The 19388-nt window shown below is 40.5% G+C and overlaps 1 protein-coding gene across 1 annotated transcript in view; it reads left to right on the top strand.

Annotated features, from left to right (window-relative positions):
* Nucleotides 1-4701: 4701 nt before the first annotated feature.
* The window catches only part of cachd1 (cache domain containing 1), a 93126-nt gene continuing 78439 nt past the window's right edge, over nucleotides 4702-19388 (top strand). Inside the window, exon 1 of the mRNA XM_074634911.1 lies at nucleotides 4702-5453. Within this exon, the coding sequence (XP_074491012.1) occupies nucleotides 5190-5453 (264 nt within the window). The 5' untranslated portion in view covers nucleotides 4702-5189. The remainder of the gene's footprint in view (nucleotides 5454-19388) is intronic.

Raw genomic sequence — 19388 nt, 5'->3', positions numbered from 1 at the left:
CATTATGTACCTTTAGCTAAAGCCAACACAATCCAATGCAACATCCCTGCAATAATTTCTACCTTTATAAAGCCTGTGGTGTGTGATGCTGTTCAATTAAACAACTTATCATAGATAAGGGAGTTGAAAGCAGGTGGCACAGTCACGGGTTACCTACCAGGATAGTGAAATGATATCAGTAAGAAACTAAAGGTTCTCTATATGATATCCAGAGCATTAATATAGCTGCAAACAACTATGTAAAGATCTAGAGGAGTAATGTCTACCTGAGCAGAGAGTGAAGTCGCTCTCCCTCTGTGTGTGTTGTGATCCGAGCTTCTCTGCGAGCGCCGACTCAGCCGTCGCCATGTTGAGAGCCGCGTGGAGACAATAGAAATGCTCCTAATCTCGCATTTAGCATCTTGAAATAATACTTTATACATGGCACATGTTTGATGCAGGGGCAAACTATTTGCCCACATTTCCTGGCAGTGGTATCTCCGGCCTGGTTGTGCTTTTCAAGGGATGCAATCTCTTTGCTGGTGGGAAGCCAGTGAGGGATCATGCAACTGTCAATGCACTAGCAACTCTTACTGGTTTCTCTGGGTGCAAGGAACAGGTCATGGAGGGACAGTGTCTGAATAGTTTGGCACTACAGATGCATTTTTAAGGTATCGTCACAATACTCTTCTGTCCTACGAATATTCAAGTGTGTTTCCTGTTTGGCTGCGCCCTCCAGCCGGCTCTGCGTGAGAGACATTTAGAAACACTGATCCAGTGTGTTTGGAAATGTAGAATTCTAGCCTATTATATCACCATATTTGGTACATCATCACACAACCAAACTATAAACTGTAGCATGACCTAATGTATTTATTACTTGCATCAGAAATGTGACATCACCTCCTTTTTCAAGGTCAAAAGCGGGCAAATTTCATGGGACGAAAATTGTTATGACTGTATCTTTAGAAGTTGTTGTTGTGTGGAAAATTAAAGATCTGCGTAACTGGCCAAGTCTTTAATGAACAGTCCCTCATCGTCTTAATGGAAATCTAGGATGTAAAAGGGCCACATGTTGAATCTTTTTCTGACCCCTTTGTCTGAACATCTCTGCATCAGTGCTGTGAACGGAAAACACCTGTAGAAGCACACACGCACACGCACACACACACACACACACACACACACACACACGCACACAAACACACACACACACACACACACACACACACACACGCACACAAACACACACACACAGAAACAAATAACAGGTGTGTGGAGCAGAGAGAGTTCAGCAGGTTTTAAAATATCCTCCAAACTCAACAGGAGAGCTTTGATGAGGTCAGCTCTGCCTCTGTGGCTGAGGAGAAATTGACCATATAATCTTAAAAAATTGTGGCATTTAGATTTTGCTTTGAGTTATTTTAGTCTGCTTCAAATTATGTTAATTCATACACTCTTTCTGATGTTTGCAGACGGATCTTTCTGCATTTTCTCCTGTGCAAATATTGCAACCAATTCAGGAAATGAATTCCTTTCAAAAACAGTCACCATTTATGTCCTTATAAATAAAGACTGGCTTGCAAATAAATTACAGTTTTGCCTGTTGAACTGAGAGTTGAAGGTGAAACAACACAAGAAGAACAGGGATTTTCTGGGGAACTGATAATGTATGCGGTGCACACACTAAATCTAACCACTCAACAAACATCCTGTGTTTGTAAGTGTCTAAAAGAATCTGACGGCCATGCAAACATCTGATGGCGTCTGCAGCCAAAGACACAGACAGACGACCCATTCAGGAGCGTAGCAGAGTCTGGAGGCAGGGTCTCTTTTCCTGCTGCAGATCCCTGGTTTGCAAAGTGTTGGCCCACTGCATCAATCACACTTGTATTTCACAAGCACGGCCATCCATATGCATTAAATCTTGAGATGACAATTGGAAACAAATGAAAATCTCAGTAGTGGTTAGTATTATGAGTAATTCATCCTGAAAAAGCACCATGTGTAGCCATAATATCAACATCACCTACACTTTTAGCTTAGTATATTTTTTAAAATGACTTGTTCCACTGCAATATTGAGCTTTAATGCAACCCATGTAACAATGGGATGTTGGTAGACACCGCAGGCCAAAAATACGTCTTCTCTTGACAGATGATATTTCAGCTACGAGGCACTGAAGTTATTTTGGCTGCAATGTGAAACGATCATGGTGGGAAGACTGCTATATCCTCACTATGATCAAGACCGTGACTAAACATGGTTGACTGACTGACTAAAACATAAAAACTATATATTTATAATATGTCATCTCTCCAGCAAGTGACGCACCATGAAGAAATGAAAATGAAAAATAACCATCACACAGTTGATGCTAAAAGGACTTACAGCTATTTGTCAGGGTCTCAAACCACACTTAATACTTACTTTGAAAACCTTTCTGTACCTTAGATGAGGTTGGTCATTCTAGCATTCATGGCTACAGCAGTGGTAAACATTTGAACAGTTGACAAAAGCCTCTCATGACGATTATGGATTTGATATGACTTCATGGGTTAAAGGACTGGGACAACTCTACTGTCAATTCTAGTGTGACTGACACATAGTTTAAAAAAAGGTTTCATTGACTCTATTAGCCTACCTGTAGGTTTAATTGTATGTACAAGGAGCTATATCAACCCCCAGTAATATCAGTAAATATTTTGTTCCCACCAATTTGCTCCATCTTTGCTGAAACCTACAGTTGCCATGGAGCTAATATTTTCTACCTCTATTTAATCTGACATTCACTCCGCAAACAAAAGCTTCCACAACTCACCAAAAAGTCCTCAAATGTCTTGAATTCAAATTTTAAAAACTTGCCCACTAAGTGAAGCTGGCTATTTCACTCTTTGACATCTCCTGATGTGGTATTTTTTCTGTTTGTAAAATAGGATAAAACCAATTTTTCCTGATCAAACGGCCATGAAACATTGGTTAACCAGAAAATCTCCCAAATGTTACAAGACGCAGTGAGAGGGATGTGGAGAGGCTAGTTGTGCAGCTGCAAAGTAAAAACACACCAATCCAATGAATAGAGGAAGAGAGAGCACTGATTGGAGGTCAGCTGTTGGAGTGCTATTACACTTAAAAGCCTCACATCATTGGCCTTGACTGCAAGATTCCTTAACAAAATGATTTTATTTTGCAGTCAGAAATCAAAATGTGAATAGCCCAAACACACAAGCCTCTGCTCTTCCTCAAAGCAGCTCAGCCAAAGTGAAATTGAAGCTACAACAAAAACGAGAACTGGATTCTTACAGGAGTGGAGTCTCTGCCGGTTGCTACTCTTAGTGTTGCTTTCATTCATCTTCATCCGAATGCTGTAATCTATTTTCCCACAATCCACAATCTTCACAGAGACGTGATATTGCATATCACCAGTTTACTAGTTTAATGCCTAAAGCAGAGGATCTCTCTTTGTGCCTGTGTGAAGTTTGACCTAAACTGACTAAATACTGATGGTGTGCAGAAAAGATTTAAATGATCCTATAGCCTCATTAAAAACTATAGGCACCTGAATTTATGGCATTTCTCAGATTTTCTTTTCTTTGGTCCTGATAACAGCTGAATATGTTATAAAAACACACTCCATTTAGTCTGTCGTCAATTTAGTGGATATGTCGATTAATAATAATTAGGACTGTAAAAGTTAACGCGATAATAACGCGTTTTAATGCCACAAATTTCTTTAATGTATTAACGCAACTTTAAAGCTAGAGTGAAGATACTGATCAGCATATGAAACTAGAAAAACCTAGAGAATCCATTGTTACCAACCATGTCATACTAGCGTGTCGCGAATGAGGTTAAATAACGCTCCACACTTGCTCTAAATTTTGTCGAGGAGAAACTGTCAGACAGTTTTCAAAGGGATCCACTTGACCTCTGACCTCAAGATATGTGAATGAAAATTGGTTCTATGGGTACCCACGAGCAAGGCCTATGGAAAGGAGGCTAGGTCACGCGTCATTTCACTGGGGGTACAATACATGTGCATTCAAATCTCGTCAGCTCTCGCCGAAATTGAGCCAATCGCAACGCACGACTGCAGCTTCTGTTACACTGCGCATCTGTCATACCCCGTACCCCAGGACCCATGTCCGACTGTGACCCAGCCTCCTTTCCATGGGCCTTGCCCACAAGTGTCCCCTTTACAGACATGCCCACTTTATGATAATCACATGCAGTTTTGGGCAAGTCATAGTCAAGTCAGCACACTGACAGGAATTTGCTATGTTATGATATGAGCATATTTTTTTATGCTAAATGCAGTACCTGTGAGGGCTCCTTGACAATATGTGTCATTGTTTTGTGTTGTTAACTGATTTAAGATAAGGTAAGATAAGATATTCCTTTATTAGTCCTGCAGTGGGAAAATTTGCATTGTACAGCTGTAAAGGGGATAGTGCAAAAAACAAGATGCATCAGCTAACACAGTAAAAAAGAGCTAAACAAAGTGTAACAAAATATGAACCATTTAAATAAAAGGAAGTATAAGAATGTTAATTTCCAATAATAAATATATACATACATTTGCATAAAGCAAGCACTCCCATGTTGATAAGAGTATTAAATACATAACAAATCTCTCTTTAAGGTACATTTTGAACAGATAAAAAATGTGTGATTAATTTGCAATTAATGAATTAATCGCGATTAAATATTTTAATCGATTGACAGCCCTAAAAATAAGACCTTCTCCTTGTCGTATTTGCGCATTTGGAGGCTCTTTTCCCAACAGCAATTGAAGGCACCATGAAACCCGGATCCATTGATCCAGAGATCCATGCGCCGGTAGGACTCTTGTTTTTTCCACGCCTCCCACTTTCACCCCCATTGTGGTGAATCTCCGGCTCTACACACACTTTTTTGCCAGACTTCCAGGAGTTGGAAGCGGCTGTACCGAAGACTAAAAACACCGACAACGTTTAACAAACAAAAACCTTCTTTTTACGCATGGATCTACTTTCTTCTCTGGACGGATTTCACGGAGATGCAATGGGAATGTTGGAGACTCGTACCGGAGAGAAAGGGCACACGTCCTCTAACGCTGTAAAGTTGTAAAAAAGTAGTTTCCCTTGAAGTTTTTTTTTGTTTTCCGCACCAGTTCAGTTCAGACTCCGTGTTTCTTTCTCCAGCCTGTTAAAAAAAACCTCACAGCCATCATGGCGAGGCGGACGAGGGGGGAGAAACATCTTGTTCTGACGCCGAATACGCGCGCTGCTTTCCGGGATAAACACCTTCGGTTTCACGGGGGTTTGTTGGCTTTTTCCTGGAGCTTCATTTTTTTTTTAATGTGCTCGGCTCTGCTTTCTTCTTGTGGATATTGCGGAGCCGAGACGGAGTTTTCCATCCTGGAAGAAGCGCAAGTTTTGTCCGATCAGATGAAGAAGCTGTCCTCTCAGGAGCTGGGAGTCTTTACCATGCAGGTAAAAACGTGGAGGAGTTTAAAGTGGGGGGTTTGTTTTTTGGTGAGGTATTTCTTGTGCCACTTCGAGTTGGAGCTGATTTAAAGAGCCAAAACTGGCTCAAACATGATTGTCAAAACACCAAAATAATGTAGGCTAATAATTATAATTGCAGAGGGAAATTTTGTTACAATGTTATGAAGCAATAAGCTGTTTTGGTCGCAGTGCAACAACAGGCGCTTTGAAGTTGGGACGCATTTATCTGGGACATGATAAATGTCCCAGAGGTTTTGGTGTTTCTGGGCTGCATGTGTTTCACCTTTTATTCTATAATCTGCTTTAAAGGATGATTTTTTTTAAACAAAAGATCATGTTTTTTAACGTTTACTGTGTGTGTATGTTTGCATATTAGTAGAAATTCCATTTTTTTATTCTTATTTTATTCTAACGTTTTTATCTATTCTTTTGCTATTATACTGTTTAACTTGCACCAACATAACCAAAGCAAATTCCTAGTGTATACCTCTTACACCTGGCAATAAACACGATTCTGATTCTGATATGACTGCTGAAAAGGTGAAAAAAAGCTGTCACCCTACTGTGATACATCATGAGAAATCAGCCATGAAAGCAAACATTTCATCGTGGATTTGGCCCTTATCCAACAGCATTATGCCTGGTGCACACATGCCATTGTGCAGATAAAAAAGCTGGTTATAATTCAACATGCCTTCCTCACCTTTTTTACAAAACATCAGGTTTGCTGTATGTGTGTGTGTGTTTGCATATGACTGCTGAAAAGGTGGAAAAACTGTCACCTTACAGTGATAAATCATGATAAATCAGCCATGAAGCAACATTTCATCGTGGATTTGGCCCTTATCCAACAGCATTATGCCTGGTGCACACATGCCATTGTGCAGATTAAAAAGCTGGTTATAATTCAACATGCCCTCTTCCAGTGTGTCTGAGAATGTAGGTCTCCTCAACATCAAATAACAGGTATAAATCAGTTTTATCTCACTTGGTTGCATCCCACAGACCCAATCAGAAAATCTACTTTTTGGACACAGGGAGAGCTGATACTGCTCATTATTTAAATATAAACTATAAATCAGACTTTGTAAGCACATCATGTGGATAGAAACACATTGTCTCCACAAGGGTTGCAATTTTCATTGTCAGTTAATCACTTGGTTGTAAAAAATAAAGAAAAAATGATCACAAGTTCACAGAGCTCCAGGTGATGATCAACCAAGAGTCCAAAACTCAAAGATATTCAGTTTACAATGATATAGAAAAAATAGAAAAGCAGCAAATAGACGAAGCTGCAACCTGTGATTTTTTCTTTTTGGCACGTTTGCTTCATAGATGATTTCAATCCTGTCTCTATCATCAAAACTGTTATAGATTAATTTATTCGTCGACTAATTGATTCATTGTTTCAGTTCTGACTGCAGCTGAGAGGATTTCTGTGTTTTATTAGAGATGAGATGGTTCATGCTTTTTTTCCTTCCCATTCCCACCCATTTTTCTAGCTAGTATTAACCCCATAATGTTGATGATGGTGTGTCCTCATGTTAGATTATAGAAACCTTGATTGGTCATTGATGTTGGAGCTGAAATGGTTAGTCAGTTCATTAATTTTAGAAGCAAATGTGCCAAAATTGCACCGTTTATAGCTTATAAAATGTGAATATTTGCTGGATTTCTTAGTATTTAATGCTATTCAATTGAAAATATTTGGATTTTGGAGCAGTGTGGATTAGATCTGAAATGATTAGTCCATTAATTGTTTAGTTGCTCGGCAGAAAATTAATCGACAGCTATTTTGAAAATGTAATTTATTCAATTTAAGTCATTTTAAAGCAACAATACCGAGCATTCCTCCAGTCCACCTTTTACATTTTCTAGGATTTGCTGTTTTTCTAATGTGATAATAAACTAAATGCTTTGGGTTTTGGACTGTTGGTCGGACAAACAATACACATTTTTTTCTATTTTCTGGCATTTCATAGACCAAACGATTAATCAAGAAGATAACCAGCAGATTAATCGATGATGAAAGTAATCGTTTGCTTCTACCCTGATTTATTTAAAACATGCTATGTGAACACATGGAAAACACTACTTTGCCATGTCCATGCGTGCAGACCTTGGTTGAGTCACCAAATGGCAAGAGGTGCAGGGTGCAGCACCGGGTGCTGCAGGGTGTGAGGGGGGTGTTTAGCACTTCAAATGCAGGAGAGCTCACAGGCCCTGAACACAGAGGCGAGGCAGCGGGGGGGCCCTGCCCCCAAATGGTGTTTCATCTTCTCTGCTTCCACACTGAGCTTCCTTCATCCCGGCTCTGGGAGTCGGCTTTGAGGGCTTCCTCTGATCCCCCTGGATCCGCCTTTGTCACCGCTCATCCTTCTCCGAGCTCCAGTTTGTGTCTCATTCCGGTTCTTTTCATCACTTTCTCTGCTGTTCGTGCAGATTGTCTCTTTTGCTCTGTATTATTCTGCTCTTGCTGGTGTTTACAGTCAAATTAATCACCCCTCTTTTACTCTCCGTCTAGCTCCTTCTGTCTTTATTTCTCATATCAGAGTCAAATTGTTCATCGGCTGCAAATATGTAATTAATGCAAAATATTTTTCTCACTTTATTTTTTAAAGACTCATTCAGATTTCATACAGCCCTTTCTGATTATTTATGATAACACACATTCCGCATCATCCCCCTGCATCATGGGAAAACAGCTCTGAGGCATTCGTGTTGTCGTACAAGCTGTGAAAATCCGACTTGGCATGAAGCTAACGTGAGTTTGATTGATGCGGTGCATTTCATGGATTTGTCTGAGCGGTTCTCCACGAATGTTAAGAGATGTGCATCCAGTAAAAACAGTCCGCATCTGCCCGAGAAAACAACTGCAGGAGTCTGTTGGCCATGCTGCCTGTGCGGACACCTGCTCTGATGCTCACATGTGGCCTGACTCGCAGTCTGCAGGTGTGTCCGCTGAAACTACATTTCACTTTATCTTTCTGTCTCTTTGCCATTTTTCCTTTTTCCCCGTGCAGTGAAGGAGACAGTTTTTTTCCACACTGAGTTTGGATCCAAACAGCACCATTGACTTTGATGCAAATTTCCGGAGTCACAGCTGACATTCATTATCTCTTCGAGGCATTTTATTGTGCGTTTCCTTTTTTTGGCACAAAGACGTCAACATGCAAAAGTTCACACTGTACTATTTTCGGAGAAGATCTGAGGGTCTTGTTATCAAGCGAGCATCCCGACATCGCCGTTTAAAATGTAATTCTACCTCTCTCCGCTCCACCCCTCATTCTCTGGCAGATGTGTAATTTGAGGCTTTCCTTGTCAGTGCTTCTGAGTCACTGGGTCAACCTTGTTCAATCTGTCATTGAGTTACTCAATTATCTGGGGACACGAGGGTGTACAGCTGACACTTTAAGTTGATAGGTCAACTTCTCAGAGGATGTTTTTCTTTCAGATTTATGATGTAAAAGCAATTCCCTGTGATGTTTTTAAATGTTTTAATTTTTTAAGGCATTCTGCTACAATCTACTACACTTTAAACAGTTTGTTTTTATGAATTCAGTTGATTTCATTTGGATTATTGCAACTACACAGTAAAGTTTGCTGTAGGGCTGCAGCATACTGTTATTCTTGTCATTGATTATCTATAATTTTCTCGTTTTTTTTTATTATTTGAGATGGGGCCGATTTTGATTTTCTTTGAAATTCTCTTATTACTTTTGAATTCTTGTATATGCATGTATGCACTTGATTTGTTCAAGTTTTTCAAAACATTTAAGGAGTTGCCATAGCAATTTGCACTACAACACGTATATGTGAAGCCTACTTAACCTACAGTTCAAATAAATTGCTTTGGAATACATTTGAATTTAATGCAAATTGCAATGCAATTTTACGCAAAAAGATCTCTGATATCTGAATTATATCGGTATCGGCAGATATCCAAATTTAGTAACAGAATCGGATCAGAACTGGGGAAAAAATGGATCATGCATTTCTATTATTTATCATTGGTTTAGTCTATGCATCTAGTTATCTCTTTTCTATCTAGTTTACTGAAAGGTTCATTACAATTAAATTATTATAATTATCAGCTTTCACACGGTATCAGTATTTGAGACATATTTCATTTTCCCCACACATGGTATCTTGATTAGTGTACTATGTGGCCCAACAGTTTTAGTGTTTTGGATTCAATGTCCATCATTTTTCCATCATTTACATATTACATCATCCTTGTACTTATTGCTTAATGTGCCATCTATTTAAAACATCCATTGTGTGGCTCGTGTCAAGTTGTTGCTAATGAAAACTATATGTTGTATCTTTGATTTGTCTCTTATTGTACATCAAGTTCTTCCACATTAAGAAATGATTTCATATCATTCTTAATGATTTCTGCCATGCGACTTTCAATGTTTGTTGTGAGAGTAGGCAATCTTCTTTGATATATGTAACGAATGAGCATTTCATGTCAGATTTTCTGCAGCTTAAAGCAGGAGGGGTTTACACGGCAATTTGGACTTGGATCCAAATATGAAATTTAATCTCCTTTCCCTTTCCCATGTTATTAAAACATGGGCCTGGTGTTACTCGCCCACCAGAGCCAGGACCACGCTACATGTTTCCAGCCACAGTTAACAGCAACACATGCTTGATCACTGTTGGGGGAAAAAAAACGGTGTGCCGTGTGCATAGATTGTCACTAACGGGGGGAGCCAAAACGAGATCACTCATCACTGTGTGAAAAGTCGAGCTCACTTGCTTTTACCGAGAGGGTATTTACGCCCTGTTGGCTGATTATTTACAAAGGAAATTTCACTGTGTTAGCTTTAAGGGCCTTAATCCTCGGAGAAGTGTGGTTTGTTATTGAGGCTGGCTAGTCCAGCATCCCCGGCCCCCTAATTGAATATTGATAGTAATTTGAGGGCAGTGGAGGTTTATGCAGGAAAAGAGAAAATTGGTGCAGCTCCAACACTGTCATTAAGCTGTGATTTTCTGGGTTGGGTTTGGTCCAAAGGCAACACCAGTTGAGGGGCGATCACAGAGCCCCAATTCCTGCATTGATGCTCTTTTTTTTTGCTTGGACTAGATTTTTGATCAGGCCTGGTTTAACATATCTAAATGTCTTCCACCTGCCTTTATTTCCATCTTATTTCTCTTTTAGCTGCTTATGCTGTGTTCCCTTTGCCTCACTTTATATTGAATCACTCGCAGAGACAGGGAGGAGGAGGAGGAGGGTTAGAGGATATACAGCAGGACATCAGAATTCCTGCTTGGTTCTCTGCAGTACAGCTTCAAAGCCTTCTTGCTTCTTACTGCATTGACTGCATGACTGTGTGCTCAAACAGTCAAGGTTACCACGAGCCTCACAGGCCCTCTGCTACACGTCGGACTATTACTATCTCTCATTCATTCTCTCTTTTGACTTTAAATATATGTGAACTGTTCTACATCCAGTCTTTCATGCTATAGCACTCCATGCAGGGTGTGCAGATGTTGACTGCATATACAATTGAATAGAAGGTTATTGTATATATATTCTATGAAAGAAGAGCACATGTATAACATTTTTCTTCACAATAACACTATGAACACTTAGGTGTCAGATATATCTCTAAGCATATTCCTGGATATAATGGGTCTGTTTTTGTTGCCCATTCTTCAAGGCACAGAGGTTACGTAACTGAGCCAACTGAATGTTGCAAATCACATTATATAGAAACTTTTGGTGCAGGATGGAAAACTTCTCTTGTCATGTGTTTAACTAATATTTTCCCGCCCATGCCCCATGTGTCCCGTGTAGTATGATGTAGGATACTGAACTAAACTCCTGGTTTCTGGTTTATCACAGCTTCACTCAAGACCCTGGTGTCCACACTATTACCACTAAATCATCCAATCAAGGTTTTCTATGATTCAACAGAGATGTTTTACTTCAATATTGGCAAAGTTGGCTACTGCTATGTTGGTTTTATACTGGTGCTGATAAACTGGGAAACGTTTTTAGGATTTACTTTCTCAATTTGCTCACATTTCTTTATTGTAAAACCTCCAAAAAAAAGCATTAATTATTTTTTTTTGGCCAGCAACACAAGCTGTAATTACAAACATGTACATATCATCACCTTATGCTCCACTGTGTTTGCCAGGTAGTTGCTAACTTTGTCTCTTTTTCAGTTCACTCTTTTTTAGAGCCCCTTTGCTAAAAAACGACTGAAAACGATGTTGTCGAGAGCAGAGAGAATGAACCAAAACAGTGAAGTTGCGGGCCGTAAAACTAAAACTATGACTTAAAAGACGATAATTCTCTGTTGTTTTGTCACTACGAGTGACTCCTTTCACATAACACAGAGTTAAAGAGGACCTATTATGCTTATTTTCAGGTGCATACATGTATTTTGGGTTTCTACTAGAACATGATTACATGCTTTAATGTTCAAAAATGTTTTACTTTTCTCATACTGGCTGTGCTGCAGCACCTCTTTTCACCCTCTGTCTGAAACGCTCTGTTTGAGCTCCTGCTCTCCCCTCCCAAAAAGCCCAGTCTGCTGCGATTGGTCAGCTGGCTCACTCTGTTGTGATTTTTCAACCAAACTAAACTCTTTGGACTCTGCTCCAGCTCCGCTCTAACTAGCTTTGTTTGAGGCTGTGCCAAACTGGCCGCTCGGCAAAGTTTTTTTTTTTTGGTGACATCACCACGTTACGGAAGAAAAAGCGAGACTTCAGCAAGGCGTTTCAGGCAGTTCAGGAGCAGTGTTTCTGTAGGGGACAGTAACTCCTTTTGGCGTGGACTTTGGGCTTTGTAACTTTGCAGACCTTTTACATGCAACAAAACAATATAACACACTAAAGGAAAGGGTGAAAAGCACAAAAGCATGACAGGACCCCTTTAACTCATACACCGTCAACAAAAAAAGCATTGACTATAGCTGCTTTAGTGTTCAGGTGCCGTCAAACAAAGGGCGATTGATGGGTGAAATGGCTAAAAGTCTCCTCCAGCATATACTGTAGGGTTTCTATAGCTCTAATCTGTGTTCATATTTTTGCAGAATGGTGGTTTGCATCAGGGTTTGAAGCCACACTGGATAATATGCTTTAACCCATTCACACCAATGGCAAACACTGTTTTCCCCCTCCACCTCTCATCTTGTCTCACCACATTAAATATGTCAGGTTTTGAAAGTTGCAGGGATTTCTTTCTCCTTCTGTTTCTCTCACCTCCTCTCTCTTGTGTGGGATGTTCAGGACGTCTGAGGAGCTACAGGTGCTTTGCATTATCCAGCCTTGCGTTGCATTGCTACGGCACAACTCCTCATTTTCAGTCCAACCATAAATCATAATGTGACTCAGCAGTTTATGGGCCATTCCAGGCTGTGCTGAACTATCTGCACCTCTCTTCTTTTTCCATTTTAACTGTTGCTTTTTTGCAAACTGTTATTGCAGGGAGTGCTTTTTTACACTTCCTTGCTTTCACACACAGTTATTGGATTCTTGGTTGCTGCTGATACATGAATACCCTATGATACAAACTTTTCATTTTTATCGAAGCTGAATTGAAAATGAACATAGTAACGAGACGCGATAACTCGTTGGGTATACATGACCTTATTTCCAAGCTAAACTTTTCTATAATTTAAATCGTTACATTGAAATTAAGAATTGTATTACTTGAGTCCATTTATCATGGAGAAACAGGGCTCTCTGCCAACAGCTGCAAAGTCCCGCAGCGACATCTGCAATGTTTTATAACTTGGAATGACTTTCGATATCAGTCTTCAAACTTCTTGGCCTGTCCAAAACCAGGGGAAACAGCCCAGTTCTGTCGACTACTACCTTTATCATCTCGTCACAATGCAGGAGAGAACAGAACAAAGGGCCACGTTTTCATTAAACGTGGAGCTGCTTGTATGTTTTGGCCTGAGTCCAGACATGGAGAGGCTCCAGCGCCCCTCGTATCCAACCGCTCTGCACCGCAGTGTCTCTAACCGTCAAACTGAACTCGCATCAGACACGATGAAGTCCCCAGAGTTGTTGGACAAAACTGGCAATTAAATGCTGTTGTCAGATGTAAACCTTTTCGCATCTGGATTTAAAAAAAAACGTATATACATTTTGTCAATCTTAAGCTTTTTTCTCAATGAACTCCGGACAATGTCTGGAGAATCAGGTCCGGACATTGTTCGGAGTTTCCCTTTCACATATGTAACATGCCTGTTGTCACATACTGGAAATACTCCGTTTGGTTTAGGCAAGGGTTGGCGCCTGGGTAGAGGCATGCAGGAGGCAGGACATGATGCGGATTACACCGCAGTCAAGTAGCCGGTTCATAATTTGGTCATTACCAACGAGTCTCTTGCTGTTCCTTGAATTTGTCCAACAATTTCAGCCCTTACCTACCTAAGTTCCCAAATCTTGTTCTCTCTCCAGTTAGACATTCTTGTTGGCGTCTTAGTGTAAATGACCCTTATTCACCTTTGGATGTGTGTTTTCTACCAGTTTTGCGGTAGCCACATGAAAGAAAAGTCATCAATACGCCCACTCGCTCGCCTTGAATTCTCCGGACAATGAGTGGCTCTATTCACACATGGGCTCAATTGGACATTACACAGACTTTGTACTAGCGAGCTGGCTAAAGTCTGTTTAATGTCCAGTCTGAATGATTCGGACAATTGCGTTGTCTCATACAGCTCCTCCTCCGGGTAATGTCTAGATAAGTTCAGGGTTGCAGTGCATGTGTGGGACTTGATATCATACATGGGGTCATTGGGTGGGTAAGTGGGCTTTGGTATGTTAAAGCGCAACTTCTACATGGTGATACATTTCATGAAAACACAATAGAAAGGTATTGCACATTGGAATCAGAGCTTGTTGAAGGTCCATTTGCAACATTTTGATCCAATCTAGGTCTTTAGAAAACCAGTGGGCCTAAAAGCTTAAGAGATGTCTGATTCCAGTGTGTGGTTACATTTTTCTATTGTACTCTCATTGATTTTTGTTGGTCGTATGAACGAGGGGGACAGGATGTTTTTGTTTGTTGATGATGTATTATGGTTAAAGTGGATATTACAATGGCTGTTTTTTACTTGGTTGAGATCTCCGGTACTGACAGTTCGTACTTATGTGGGATAACCTGTATTTGTTTTAATATAAGTCTTGCATGTGGTGTGGGCATGTTATTATTCTTGCTCAACTATCTTTCAAATGAAGCCCTTAAAAAATCTATTTCAATTCTGCATTTTGTTGGTGGAAAATGTAACGCCCAGCACTACTTATCTTATTTGTAAAGATTTAATCCTGAGTGACAACAACCAAAAATTAGCTGTATGGCTTCCAAACTTAGTTAAATGTGACTGCAGTCGTTGTCAAATATCTGTTTTTCTGGGCACAAGTCACAGTTAACTAAAGATTTATGATTTTCTTTTGACCCAGCCATGTCCATTTTTAACGGTTGCCAAATGACCTCCACAGAGATCTGAGCAGACATCACATATCATTTGGAGTCTGGCTTCATCTTTATTTGAATCTACCTGCAGCCCACTTCCATATTAAACTGTGCTAGAAGCCGTCTGGAAGAAAGATAAATGGAGAAAAACATTTTCAGGGATGTGTTTTTTCTTCTTCTCTGGAGCTTTTGAACAACAGGGCTCCCATTCATTTTCAATCAAATCCCTTTAATTTCTTTTGCCTGTGTAAGTACAGCCTAGTGCACTGTCTCTTGGCTCCTGCCGGACTGCGGTCGGGACGGAGCATAAAACTGATGTTCTTCCCATTCTGCACCAGCTGTTGTGGTTTAAATCTGTCTGTACTGTCGTGGCCAGATCATTTATCCGACCGCTTTTTGATCTGTTTCCCACATTTCCCAGTTGAAGAAGGCCTCTCTCTCTCTCTGTTTGGCCTAGACTGAAATTGGTTTTGCAGTGATTTGCAGCCTCCTCAGCTTTTGCATTTGCTTGCTCTAAGTCTCTCCCGGCTTGCATCTTGTTTTGACCTGCTCTGCAATGCTGAACTCCTGTTAAGAATCTAAACTGAACATTTCCTAGACTGCTATTGAAGTGCAACATAGTTAAACATGGTCAGATTAGAGAAAATACATTTTTTTTCCAGGTGCCAACATCCTGTTGTTGTCAGTTTTAGAGATAAACATCAGAATGCCAATTGCAGCTGTGCACGCATGCATACACAAATCTGTGTGTTGTGTCATAATCATGTATAGAGCTGAAAGCATTAGTTATATTAGTTGAATTATTTGGAAACTAATTTGATAAAGAATCCTTTGTCATTTTCATGGCAATGATGCCAAATACTCTCCAGTTCTAGTTTCTCAAATGTAAGAAGTTGCTGTATTTGTCTGTTTTTAAATGATTGTCTTTGGGTTTTGGAAAATCGGTGAGGCAAAATAAGTTTGGAGATGTCGCATTAGGCTTATTTTTTTCTGTACACAGGCAACTAGTGATTGTTATTATTGATTAATCCCAGATTACAGTTATCTGTTTAGTCTTTTAAATGTAAAAAAAAAAAGAAAGTAAAACATTCCATCACATATTGCCAAAGATATTGACTTTACGATGACATAAAAAAAGAGTAAAGTAACAAATCCTCACTGCAAATAGTCAGTATTTTAGTGTCATAAATGAGTTTATAAATGATTATTGATTCATTTTCCCTCCGCTGATTAATCAACTGATCCTTTCAGCAGTAATTCTCTGTGTATTGAACTGAGCCCAGTGCACCAACCCTCCAAGTTTTTCAGTGAAAGTAGCTAACGCTGTCTCCTCTGCTTATTAAAGAGGAGAACTAATTAACTGGCTGTGTTTAATCAGCTCACTATTTTAATGATTCCCCCTTCTCTCTATTACCTCTCTTGCTCTTTATCCCCTCCATTCACTATCACCCCTTCGGCCTTGTCTTCACACACACACACACACACACACACACACACACACACACACACACACACACACACACACACACACACAAAGCGATAACAAATGCACTCAATGAGAGCGAGAGAAAGGGATCTTTATTGGTGATCCAGGCTTTGTGTTTTGTTCTTCTCCAGATTCCTGCCAGTGTTACTTAGTTAGCTCCAACAGGGCTGACCTGGCAGTGTGAGCCAAGGGACCCCAGGCCACCCCTTAGCAAGTCAGTCCCTTCACTCGCCACAATGGGCAAGACTCAAAATGAACTCTCCCTGACAGAGAGAAAGAGGGGAAAGGAAAGGGGCGGGTGCTTGCGGTGAAGGCAAGGGGGCAGTGAGCAAAATCCCCGACTGGGAGGGCAAGGAGAGTAGAGGGACCAGTTCCCTCCCCCAGACAACATGCATTTTGTAAGGCCCCCATCCCCCCTCACCGTGCACACACACACACATGCATACACACTCCTGCAGAAGGGGCTTTGCATTCTCGATGAGGAGAGAGTTGGAGCTCCTACTGTGGAGAAGCAGATCAGACTGTTTTTCATGCCTCTTCTTTTCTTTCTCTCTCTCTCTGTTTACGCCTCTCTCTCAGGGCTCTGCATTGCACACACAAACTGGCGGTAAACCCAAACTTCACAGTTGTTGAGAAGAAGCACTGTTTCCAAAGTTGTCTCGAATTTCCATCCACGTTTTATATGCCCGTTTGCAGTATTTTTGTATTTGGATAGGTGCATTTTTGAGGGCGAAGATCTGACTGTGAATTTGTAATAGCAGGCTTTGGGGTTCTTCCTCGAGGCAGAGGGTCGTTAATAGTGCAAGGGAAGACTGGGAGAGATTGTGTGCAGCTAGGAAATAGCAAGTCTCTCACATTGTGGAGTCTCATTCAGAGCCATGCACAAAACACACACTGTCACAGCAGTTTGCACTTTTGTCTGTGACAGTGAGGAATTACATGATGCTTCTCAGACTCTATAGGGTCATGGGGTTGTGGAGGTCAGCTCAGTTAGTCTAACTTCTCTCCTCATGGACATTCATAAACATAATGACATCAGCCGGTTACGGGTGCAGTGTGTTAACGGCTGCTGAGATTTCAAGTTTTGTTCCTGATGCTTAGTAGTACTTTTTACGTTCTGTGCACTCTGTCTGAAATGTGGATTAGGTTCTCAAAAATCCGAATGAACATTGGTTTTGGGATGTGACGGTGAGCAAATTTTCCCACTGGTTAATAAACTGGTGCTTTTTGCTTCGACACCAAATCCTCCGCCATCGTCTTGTTGCTGGTGTACGTTTTTTTAAATTTTAATAATGCATAACCATTCAATACATTTATATCTATGTATTTATTTGTTACATTTTCTTTTACAAAGTTAGGAAGACAAGGTTTAAGTCAAGCATGAAGTTGCCTTACACATAAAAAAATGATCCCAGTCACTTCTACACAGTGAATACAGCTTATTAAATTAAACATTGGTATCATATCGGTACTCTGTATCGGCCAATACCCAAAGCCCAGTTATCGGTATCGGGACTGAAAAAGTCAGATCAGTGCATCCCTAGATTTTTCAATTGGGTTTTCAGATATTGCAGAAAATAAACTCTGTGACAAAAACACGTTTATGATACTTGCACGTTTTGTTCAGCAAGATAATCTTCACAAATAAACACCACATTTATGTTTTTTGAATGTGAATGCAATCGCCAGAAGTAGGGATGTTTATAATTAACCATTTAACCGTTAACCGACATTAAGCATTTTAACCGATCAATGCTATCGGTTAAACGGTTTTAAAGAAATATTAATAATTAATTAAAAAGCTGAGAGGCTCAAAGGAGTGGCTCGTCTCTTTAAAGAGAAAAGCTGGCCCACCTTAAGAGGCGGAGCCAAAGTTGCAGGATACAGGAAGTTGACTCTGATCTCTCGAGCCGGGCAGACACACAGCTGACAACCTGCTGAACTAAACTAAATGTGTGGTGGAGACTTTTACTGGGAAAGTTGCTGCATGTCAGCAACACGACACGCAGCATCGTGGCTGCTAAGTTAACGCTTCCAGACGGCTGAACTGGGGACTCAGTTGTCTGTTGTGCTCATACACTGCAGCTGGTGCATCGCTGCATGCGAGGCACAAATCTAGTCGGTTAACGGTTAATAATCGGTTAACGAGGGTCTGTTATTGGTTAAGACATTATTTCAAAATTAGCATCCCTAGCCAGAAGTAAAAAGCTAACGTTATAAAGGCTATAAACCAACTACGCCTCGGTCGCATGAACGCGAGTACACACAACAAGGCTGTAAAGGCGGACGAGTCTGCGTGATGACGTTTAGTAGTCTCATTTAGCCACAGGGGTATTTACTTACATATTTTATATCGTAGAACAAAATGTTAAAATCTCTTCAGCTTGTGTTATCCACAGACCTTATTTCAGGCATCTAACTAAAAACCCATTAAAAAAAACATTGACTTCCAGACGAGGGAACCAGGAGCGCTAAAATGCTAACTCATTTCTTGGTTTTACGACTCATCCTGTAGCACTCTATAGAGACTGGAAGCAGGGGGAAACAGCTAGCCTGGTTTGTAAGTTCTGTGTTTCACATCCTTTTCACACTGAAATAATCTTACGATATAATAAAAGAAAGTAGATTAATGGACCATCACCCCCTGTTTCTCTGTTTCTTTTGGTTTTCCGTCGTGCCTCGAGGTCTCTGCAGTCTGAAGAGATGCAGTCTGCACTACAGTTCCTAGTTTTTCTTTTGTCTATCCTCTCCATCTTCATCTTCTCATCTTCTCTGCTCCCCATTCCTATCTCTCGGTGTAATTGTGTCCGCCGGTGGAGCTGGTGTGAGAAACTGTCCTGTGCCTTTTGTCTTCTGCTGGTTCGCCTCCTTTGAAGATAAGTCAGGAAGTGACCCGGACTAATGAGTTGGACTGAGGACTTTGTGACTCTGTCTCTGTTAGACGAGGCTGGTTCGGGAAGATGAAAAGAGATCCAGAGCTTTTTCATTC

The sequence above is a fragment of the Sebastes fasciatus genome, chromosome 5 (assembly GCF_043250625.1).
Source record: "Sebastes fasciatus isolate fSebFas1 chromosome 5, fSebFas1.pri, whole genome shotgun sequence".
NCBI lineage: Eukaryota > Metazoa > Chordata > Actinopteri > Perciformes > Sebastidae > Sebastes > Sebastes fasciatus.
The sequence above is the reverse complement of the archived record's forward strand: the minus strand, read 5'-3'. Positions and strand labels throughout refer to the sequence as shown.